Source organism: Coregonus clupeaformis, chromosome 29 (genome assembly GCF_020615455.1).
Source record: "Coregonus clupeaformis isolate EN_2021a chromosome 29, ASM2061545v1, whole genome shotgun sequence".
NCBI lineage: Eukaryota > Metazoa > Chordata > Actinopteri > Salmoniformes > Salmonidae > Coregonus > Coregonus clupeaformis.
In genome coordinates, this window is record NC_059220.1 from 42,099,708 (window position 1) to 42,110,689 (window position 10,982).

A 10,982-nucleotide genomic window follows, 5' to 3' on the forward strand; every position below is an offset into this window, starting at 1 on the left:
GGTGTGGTGTGGAATCAGGCGCAGGACGCAGAAGTTAAGTCCAAACAAAGTCTTTAGTAGATCAACACAAAATAATCCAAGAACAGCCCGGAGGCGAGAAAAGCGAGCACAGGCGTAACCAAACGGGCGCACTAAACATGTGCGTAAATCTCTCCTAAAACAACAAGGAGGCAAACTACTAAATAGCGCACCAAAATAGGTAGCGCAGCAACACGGCAAGAAAACAATTACACACAACACCTAACTAACAACAAGGAACTAAATAGGGTGCTTAATGAGACATAACACAAAACAGGTGTGACAAACAGACAAAACCAATCAAACAAGAAACATAGAACGGTGGCAGCTAGTACTCCGGAGACGACGACCGCCGAAACCTGCCCGAACAAGGAGGAGGGGCCGCCTCGGCCGAAACCGTGACATCTAAGCTGTTGCAGAGACTGTTTTTAGCCCAAAGAACTGTATAAGCCATACATTAACAATGCATAATAGTGTAGAGATTCAGGGGAAAGGTGCTATGTCCCTACCAGGGCTCAAACTCTGGTCTCCATGACCGAAGGAAGCAACCATAACCACTGCAACAAGAAAGCTATATCTTTGTTACAATATATTCATAATAATTCATCGATAATGTATTCACACTATAGCCTTCAGAAATTGCTTTTTCACACAGGCAACTCTTGCAAGGAAGGACATGATGGTTTGATTACATGACTTCTGGCTAAAAAGGGTCACACTTGAAAATGATGTAGCATGACTCTGAAGCTGTTGCAAAGAGCTGTTTAATGAAGGTGTTTATTTTATTTTATTTAATTTTTTGCAGAAAAATCTATTGTTTTTTGACTCATCAGAGTTGCTAGATTCTGACCAGATTCTATAGACTAAAGTATGAATAGGCCTACTGAAATACTGTAGAACCATCCATGTTGGTCATAATTTTACAACTGCTCAATGATGTTGTAAATGCAACAAAGGGTAACCACAGCAGAGCAAGTGTGGTTCAAGTGTGGTCAAAAAGCCTTATTTTATATTTTCGAATGAATTTCTTTTTACACAGAATGTTCAATCAGACAGAGGCTCTCCCTCTCACTGTTTTATCCTAAAGTGATCATGAGTGGCTTTTAATGAGATCACGGTCCTCAGAACATGTGCAGGGAACCCAACTCAACAGTGAGACTAATATGGGTACTGAAGTCTTTGTGTAACTGTGAAAATTGTCCCCAACTCATGGACAAGTATGGAACTCTGTGCTTGTGTGTAGAATCGTTTTCTATATGATTGATACTTGATTTCATATTCGAGATAATTGAACACAGGGTGTGGGATATCAAGCCCTTTGATAATCAGCTTAAGTGTGAATATGTGCATATGACTTGGGAGCAAACAGCATACTTTTAGAATAAAGTTAAATGTTGATACAATATGCTCTCTCTGATGTCAATTAATAGTTTGCTGTGTGTCTGTCTGTCTGCGTGTGAGTGAGTGAGTGAGTGAGTGAGTGAGTGAGTGAGGAGTGAGTGAGTGAGTGAGTGAGTGAGGAGTGAGTGAGTGAGTGAGTGAGGAGTGAGTGAGTGAGTGAGTGAGGAGTGAGTGAGTGAGGAGTGAGTGAGGAGTGAGTGAGTGAGTGAGTGGTGAGTGAGTGAGTGAGTGAGTGAGTGAGTGAGTGAGGAGTGAGTGAGTGAGTGAGAGAGAAAGAGAGAGAGATAAAGTGTGTGAGAGAGGGTGGGGGGGTGTTGTGCAGTGCGGCATCCCTGATTCTTGAAATGACTGTTGAAGCTCTTTTATATGCAGCTACTGTACACTTCACAGTACATCGTTTCATGTTGCACAGAAGTTTCAGCAACGCTTTACTTGACACCAAGTGTCATAACACGTTATGACACGGTCATAACCATGTCATAATGTCATAACAGCAGACATAACTTGTCATAACCTGTCATAATATGGTAATAACACTGTCATGACTCATATATTTACACCTGTTGTGACATATATTGCGTTCTTTTATGGCTGGTTATGACCCGTTATTCAGTTTTGATCTCCACAACTTCTGCAAATAAAATAAAAAATTATGGGGAGGGGGCTTGCCTGTTTTGCATGTTATTTTTGCATTAATACGTGTCACATATCAGTTTGCGAAAAATTAAAAATATATATATATCATTGAGTTAATAAAGCTGCATACAAACATGGTCTCTTTATTGTTTTCTTGAGTAAGGCAGCTCCAAAATGCAGGTGTTTCAGCCTAGCTCAGTGCTTTCTGTGGTGGTGGGGCAAGCCAGCAGAAAATAGGAGCGTTGCGCCGTGATTGGCTCAGTGTTCTGTCACTCATGGGGACACTACGTCACCACCAAGTCTAAGTCCTTAGTAAGGGTAGACATCGAAGATTCAAGCCCTTTGGGTCCTAACTCATAGAGTTACATTAGAAGTGCCCTTCCTAGAAAGCTCAAGGTCATTGGCCACAGATAAAATGACGTCAAATCATGTTATATGTACAGTAGCTTTGATTGGATGGATCATGTCAGCATTTTACATTCAAAATCTTAGCTAGCAGTCATCATCATCAATCAAGTCAACAATCTACTGGCAAATCCTTTTTAATCCTTGTCATATGAAGATAAATAATGTGTCTACCTGTCCTTTAAAGAGACCAGGCTCATCAGTAGGTATGAGTACTCTGGTGGGCCTTGCGGATACATTTTCTTCTCCCCTTACTCGCACCCCTCTCCATGCCATCCTGCTGTGGGGCTACCAGTCTAAATCTCTCTGGGTTCTCATTGACTCTGGGGCCGACGAGAGTTTCATGGACAACACCCTGGTTATCTGAGCTGGGCATCCCCACTCAGCCCCTCTCCAGTCCCATGGACGTTAGAGCACTGGATGGGCGCTCTGTAGGCAGGGTCACCCACAACACTACTCCTATCAACCTGCGAGTGTCAGTGGACCACGCAGTTCATGCTCATCAAGTCTCCTCAGGTTCCCGTGGTATTTTGGTTTTCTTTGCTCCAGCGCCACAATCCCCTTATCAACTGGACTGCTGGTACTATCGTGGGCTGGAGCCCGTTCTGCCACGCCCATTGCCTGAAGTCGGCGCAGCCTGCCCCGGGACGTCTTCCGGTGGGCTCGGAAGAAGCCTCGGAACTCTCCGCCGTTCCCACGGAGTACCAGGATCTCCGGGAGGTTTTCAGCAAGGCCACTTTGCTTCCTCCTCATCGACCCTATGACTGTTGGATCAACCTTCTCCCGGGCATTACACCACCCCTGGGACAGCTGTATTCACTGCCGGGTCCGGAGACCAAGGCTATGGAGACGTACATCGAGGACTCCCTGGCTGCAGGAGGTATCCGTCCTTCTGCCTCCCCCGCCGGCGCAGGGTTCTTTGCGCCCGTGCATCGACTACCGGAGCCTCAATGATATCACGGTTAAGAACCGCTCCCCGCTACCACTCATCGCCTCGGCTTTCAAGCCGCTCCAGGGGGCCACTATCTTTTCTAAGTTAAACCTGCGGAAAGCCTACCACCTGATACTGATACGGGAGGGTGACAAGTGGAAGAGCCTTCAACACTGCTAGTGGACACTATGAATACCTGGTGATGCCATTCGGTTTGACCAATGCTCCTGCTGTGTTCCAGGCCATGGTTAATGACGTTCTCCGGGATATGTTGAACAGGTTCATGTTCGTCTACCTCGACGACGTCCTCGTCTTTTCCCGCTCGGCTCAAGAACGCGTTCTCCACGTCCGACAAGTCCTCCAGCATCTCCTGGAGAACCAGCTGTTTGTTAAAGCCGAAAAATGCGAGTTCCATCGCTCCACCATCTCCTTCCTTGGATACATCATCACTGCTGGGAATGTGCAGATGGATCCGGGAAAGGTGAGAGCGGTGGTGGATTGGCCCAAACCCATGTCCAGAGTGCAGCTGCAACGTTTCTTAGGGTTTGTCAATTTCCATCGCTGTTTTATCCTGAGCACCCTGGCTTCTCCCCTGTCAGCACTCACCTCTCCCAAGGTCCTGTTCACGTGGTCCCCAGCTGCTGACCGGGCGTTCCTGGACCTTAAGCACCACTTCACCACTGCTCCCATATTGATCCATGTCGGAGTTGGGGCCATCCTGTCCCAGCGTTCTGCCCCAGCGTTCTGCCCTGCACCTTAAGCTGCATCCCTGCGCCGCCTTCTTCCATCGCCTTAACGCCCCCGGAGAGGAATTATGATGTGGGGAATCGAGAACAACTCGCGGTGAAGATGGCCTTGGAGGAGTGGAGACACTGGTTAGAGGGGGCGGATCACAAGAACCTGTAATATCTCCACACTGCCAAGCGTCTCAACTCCAAGCAAGCTCGATGGGCCCTGTTGTTCACCCGGTTCAACTTCACCATCTCCTACCGCCCGGGGTCTAAGAATGTTAAGCCGGATGCGCTTTCACGCCGCTATTGCCCCGTTTCTACACCCTCGAGCCCCGAGGGGCTTGCCTGCCATCCTGGCTCCCGTTGGACCTTGGCCTTTATGCAACAACATTTTGGTGGCCCACCATGGTTCCGGATGTGTCCGCATTTGTCGCCGCCTGCACGGTTTGTGCTCAGAACAAGACCCCTCGGCAAGCTCCGGCTGGCCTCCTTAAACCTCTTCCTGTCCCTCACCGTCCCTGGTCACATACAGTGAGGGGGAAAAAGTATTTGAACCCTGCTGATTTTGTACATTTGCCCACTGACAAAGACATGATCAGTCTATAATTTTAATGGTAGGGTTATTTGAACAGTGAGAGACAGAATAACAACAAAAAAAATCCAGAAAAACGCATGTCAAAAATGTTTTCAATTCATTTGCATTTTAATGAGGGAAATAAGTATTTGACCCCTCTGCAAAACATTACTTAGTACTTGGTGGCAAAACCCTTGTTGGCAATCACAGAGGTTAGACGTTTCTTGTAGTTGGCCACCAGGTTTCACACATCTCAGGAGGGATTTTGTGCCACTCCACTTTGCAGATCTTCTCCAAGTCATTAAGGTTTCGAGGCTGACATTTGGCAACTCGTACCTTCAGCTCCCTCCACAGATTTTCTATGGGATTAAGGTCTGAAGACTGGCTAGGCCACTCCAGGACCTTAATGAGCTTCTTCTTGAGCCACTCCTTTGTTGCCTTGTCCGTGTGTTTTGGGGTTCTCACCCAAGATTTGACGGTACATGGCCCCGTCCATCGTCCCTTTGGTGCGGTGAAGTTGTCCTGTCCCCTTAGCAGAAAAACACCCCCAAAGCATAATGTTTTCACCTCCATGTTTGAAGGTGGGGATGGTGTTCTTGGGGTCATAGGCAGCATTCCTCCTCCTCCAAACACAGCGAGTTGAGTTGATGCCACAGAGCTCGATTTTGGTCTCATCTGACCACAACACTTTCACCCAGTTCTCCTCTGAATCATTCAGATGTTCATTGGCAAACATCAGACGGGCATGTATATGTGCTTTCTTGAGCAGGGGGACCTTGCGGGCGCTGCAGGATTTCAGTCCTTCACGGCGTAGTGTGTTACCAATTGTTTTCTTGGTGACTATGGTCCCAGCTGCCTTGAGATCATTGACAAGATCATCCCGTGTAGTTCTGGGCTGATTCCTCACCGTTCTCATGATCATTGCAACTCCACGAGGTGAGATCTTGCATGGAGCCCCAGGCCGAGGGAGTTTCACAGTTATTTTGTGTTTCTTCCATTCGCGAATAATCGCACCAACTGTTGTCACCTTCTCACCAAGCTGCTTGGCGATGGTCTTGTAGCGCATTTCAGCCTTGTGTAGGTCTACAATCTTGTCCCTGACATTCTTGGAGAGGTCTTTGGTCTTGGCCATGGTGGAGAGTTTGGAATCTGATTGATTGATTGCCTCTGTGGACAGGTGTCTTTTATACAGGTAACAATCTGAGATTAGGAGCACTCCCTTTAAGAGTGTGCTCCTAATCTCAGCTCTTTACCTCTACAAACGACACCTGGGAGCCAGAAATCTTTCTGATTGAGAGGGGGTCAAATACTTATTTCCCTCATTAAAATGCAAATCAATGTAACATTTTTGACATGTGTTTTTCTGGATTTTTTTGTTGTTATTCTGTCTCTCACTGGTCAAATAAACCTATCATTAAAATTATAGACTGATCATTTATTTGTCAGTGGGCAAACGTACAAAATCAGCAGGGGATCAAATACTTTTTTCCCTCACTGTATATCCCTGGACTTCATCACTGGTCTCCTTCCGTCTGATGGAAACACCACTATCCTCACGGTGGTGGACAGGTATTCCAAAGCCGCCCATTTCATTCCCCTCCCCAAGCTACCTTCTGCCAAGGAGATGGCCCAGCTCATGGTGCAGCACGTCTTCCAGAACCATGTCCTTCCAGTGGACATGGTTTCCGACAGTGGTCCTCAGTTCTCGTCCCGGTTCTGGAAGGCGTTCTGCACACTCATTGGGTCATCGGCCAGTCTGTCCTCCGGGTTTCATCCCCACTCCAACGGCCAGTCGGAGCGTGCCAATCAAGACCTGGAGACGACTCTTTGGTGCCTTGTCTCAGCCAATCCCACCACCTGGTGCCAGCAACTCGTGTGGGTGGAGTACGCCCGAAACACCCTTCCCTGCTCGGCCACTGGGCTCTCGCCCTTCGAGTGCTCCGTGGGTTATCAGCCCCCGCTCTTGCCGGAGCAAGAAGAAGAGGTCAACATATCCTCTGCCCAGATATTCGTCCGCCGCTGTCGGCGTACCTGGAAGAGAGCTTGGTCCACTGTTCTCAAGACCACTTCCAGGTATCGTCGACAGGCGGACCACCACCGGACCCGGCTCCCCGCTTTCGTCTGGCGTGAAAGCGCATCCGGCTTAACATTCTTAGACCCCGGGCGGTAGGAGATGGTGAAGTTGAACCGGGTGAACAACAGGGCCCATCCGGGTAGAGTCCCGCAAACTTCCCCCCCATTTTATCAGCCCTTTTCAAAGATCTTTAGCCCCTCTGCTGTTCATCTTCTGTTGCCCCGCACCCTCCGTATACATCCCACGTTTCATAAATCAAGGATTAAACCTCTGTCACACAGCCCTCTGTCTCCTCTTTCCAGGAGATGTAGCCTATCACCTGTTTTTGAGAAATGTAATCATCGAATATTGTAAGAGCTTTCATTGTCTGCTTATATGCCCCCTTTCTTTATCCTACGGTTCTGACTTGGTGTACAGGGAGAACACTGTAAGAATGGCCCATGTTCTGAATTCTGTCGCTGTACATTTTAAAAGTGCTTAACAAATATTATGTTGACTACGTCCGTCCTGGCTCGCTCATTGTCTTAATCGAAATAATGGATTGCCTCTTATCCGCTTGTCGTCCCCTTATACCATTATTTGTACATCAGTAGAAACCACATTTGTTTAAGCAATTCAGCCATATCAGCTATGTTTTTTTAAAAGGCAGTGAATGAACTGTTTCGCTGCCAGACAAGGCTCCGCTGATAGCCAGGTGTAGCAGTGGTAAGGTGTTGGGACTGCTGTTGGGACAGCTTTATGTAGGCCCTAACAGTTTGTGGGCATCATTTGTCACCGTTATAGTGCAATTCATGTATTGTTTAGTGTTGTGTTGGGTAGTGGCTTTGCTGGCATGCATCCCAGATATTTTTTTTTTTGCACCACCAAGTTTAACATGCTAAAATCGCTGTTGGACACCTACATAAGAGTGTCAAAACCCACATTTATTCAATTTTGTTTTTTCCCTTCCTAGAAGTTTTTTCGTTTGAAAGTTTCTCTTAAATCCTTTGTTTTTGTTGTAATGAATTGTTTATAGTCATGTTTTGTTCATCATATTTTAAATAACTTGTAGAAAATACACTTTATGACACTGTCAAGAAGCATTATGACCATCATAATCATATAAGCCAGATAGGCCTATCACATACATGGCCTTATATCAGTCATCAGTCACAAAGAGAGTGTCTTGTCCTGCTCCTGAAATCTCCTCCTGCATTCATCCCAGTCATCAGCAACAGAGCATTAGGGTAGGTGCATGTCAGACAGCAATGTGTGCGCAATTACAATGATAATTTAACATGGTCAATGTTTTTTATATCATAAACATATTGTTGACACTTAGGCTATGGTGTAATGGAATATTTTGCCTTGTGTGGTAGGTTTTGTGGGTTTTGACATTCATATGTAGGTGTCATAACCAGCCATAAAATAACTACCTGTGGTAGGTTTTTACAGTTTTATGTAGGTGTCATAACCAGTCACAAAATAACGCAATATACTGTATGTCAAAACTGGTCTAAATATGTGTCATGACAAGTTATCTCAGCTGTTATGACATATTGTGGCATGGTTATGACCCTGTCATAACGTGTTATGACGCTGGTTCTCAAGTAAAGTGTTACCGAAGTTTCGGTAAAGAAATTGAAACTGTACTATTGGTGGTACTGGGGGATGCTCAAAGATTTAAGGAGAGACTTAAAAATAACTGCTTTGCAATTGGAAATACTCCGTTTGAAAATTCAGTTAGCAGATAATGTATATCAAATTAGATTTAGCCCAATATCCAGACTTTTAGATTTCTTAAGAATGTTTTTTGTTTGGACATTTCCTGTACAAAATGGTAAATTATTGGACATATTGATATATAGGCCTATATATTGAAGAGTAATTCACATTTCCAGTGATGCTAATAGTTTGAGTTTCTGACTGTGAATTTGATTAAAAAACACGTCTCTTTTTCAACAGGCACAGGTTACTGTATTTTATGGAAGCAATTAGTGGTTTACCCAGTAGTAACTGCGTTTCCGCAGGCTATTGCCCACAGCTTCTGAGTTTAAGGAGGGAGTCTGTTGCGCGAGTCTAGGCTATTTACTCCGTAATTACCTTACCATGATTTTAAATGTGACTTTAGGTTACAAAATGACTTCCACGCAGATCAATCATCCTAAATGAATACGATACACATCATCCTAAATGAATTCACCTTCAGCAATGAGCGAAATGTTTTAAATAATGTTATTTTCCAGATGAGTATAGAATAAGACATTTTATTAAAAAAGTATCTCCGTAAAAAGTTTACCATATTTACAAAATAAAAAAATAAGTACAAATATATTTCACACAACCATCATTTTCAGCATTAAAACATCAGTATCGGTTTTCTGGTGCGGAACCTTTTAAAAACCGAACTTCACAACAATACTGGCAAAAACTTGGTCATGGCAAAACGCTTTCCTCAAACACTCTCCACACAAACATTCACACTATATGGATAAAGAGAACATGACAAATATTGGAACACAGAATAACTTGTATTCACAAATAGACCTTCACAACTTAAACCTTACAGGTGATCATCTAGATTACATAAAATGCTCAGTTGTCCAGTGTCAAAATAATAACTATAACTAAAATGGGCTATTCTGCAACCATTGGGATAGGCCTAGACAGCCTACATCACTAGTAAACAACACTAGTAAACAACAAGTGAAAATGCTTGTGTCCCTGTGTGACGCTTTATTGGAGCCGCAACTCTTGAAAGGTTGCACGGTATGAAATGCAGCTCTGTGAGACATAACTTCTTTAATGCTGACGTCTAAAATTGCATACAAACCCTAACTCTACACATGAATAATGACATTTCTTGAATTTCCAACACTTTGTCTATGTTGTTCAAGCCAGTCCCTCAGCTCAGAGATGCGGTATCCCTCCGGCCCTCTACCTCCTTGGTAGACAATCTTTCCGTCTTGAAGTATGTAAAGTCTATCGAAATACGCTCCATATGCGGCGTTGGACAAGTTATCCATGCTGTCTGCGACAACAATGCACCCAGGGACCTCACGGTTCATTATTTGAGCTGCACTGAGTCTGTCCTCGAGACAGCGGTGTTTGGGAATTTGGTAGGGAGCGTCAGAGCTCATCCATCCGTCCGACGGGTGCGCCTCCTCTATATATACAACGACAGAGTCTGCGATATCCGCGTATTGCTCCATGACACGCTGGAACGCATTCAAGCGTGTCATGAACGGTGGTCAGGTGCAACTGCCAAAGTTTAAAATGAGCGGTCTCTTGTCTTTGGCATAGTTAAGAATCCGGCTGCGTTTCTGATCGCGAAGCTCCACAACTTCAGTGTTCGGCGCTACATATCCAAGGTGCGCCGATTTTAAAAAGTCCAGTTTGTGGCCATGCCAAACGGCTTTGAGTGACTCCCAGCTGAACATTCGATTCGAATCTGAAATACATAATGGTGGGTCGACAATATTTCCTTCTTGTTCCTTCATTTTGAAGAAGACCCTCTTCCTTACGAACAGAAAATCGAGAAACCACATAATTATCGCTGCCACGAGAAAGCGAGGAAGTAAAATAAGACAGACAATCGCATTTTTCAGATATTTGACTGTATTCATGCCGACTAATAATAGCAGAACGCCTAATATATTTAGGCTATAGTGTATAAAACCTCAGTCAGACGTCTAAAACGTCAGTCCCTTTTGCGCTACGATCCTATGTTTAAGTTGCACTCGGCTTGTAACTTCCCTTTTTATAGCACCGACAGTGGATTTTAATGAAAAACACCCCGCCTCCAAACCGTAGCCGACTCCTCACATGGCGGGGATTACCCTCTATTGATTTAGGCTACTGATGGGAGAGGGAGAGCGCGAGATACGTGTGTAGGGAGAGGGAGAGCGCGAGATACGTGTGTAGGGAGAGGGAGAGCGCGAGATACGTGTGTAGGGAGAGGGAGAGCGCGAGATACGTGTGTAGGCTACGAGAGAGCGAGAGAGGTGACTGTGGTTGTAGGGAGTTTTTCCTAGCCACCATGCATATACATCTGCATTGCTTGCGGTTTGGGGTTTTGGGCTGGGTTTCTGTATAGCACTTTGTGACATCTGCTGATGTAAAACGGCCTTTATAAATACATTTCATTGATTGTAAATAGGTGGTTTTGCTGGTGACTGCCTCCTCCTCGTCCCCACCTCCTCCTCATAAGTAGCATATGTCTGTCTTTCTCGA

The 10,982-nt window shown here is 45.3% G+C and overlaps 1 protein-coding gene across 1 annotated transcript; it reads right to left on the minus strand.

Annotated features, from left to right (window-relative positions):
- Positions 1-9,037: 9,037 nt before the first annotated feature.
- On the minus strand, positions 9,038-10,551 carry dio3a (iodothyronine deiodinase 3a). Its single transcript, XM_045209021.1, has one exon. The coding sequence runs from the start codon at positions 10,373-10,375 to the stop codon at positions 9,590-9,592; it is 786 nt and encodes a 261-aa protein (XP_045064956.1). The 5' UTR covers positions 10,376-10,551; the 3' UTR covers positions 9,038-9,589.
- Between the last annotated feature and the right edge of the window lie 431 nt (positions 10,552-10,982).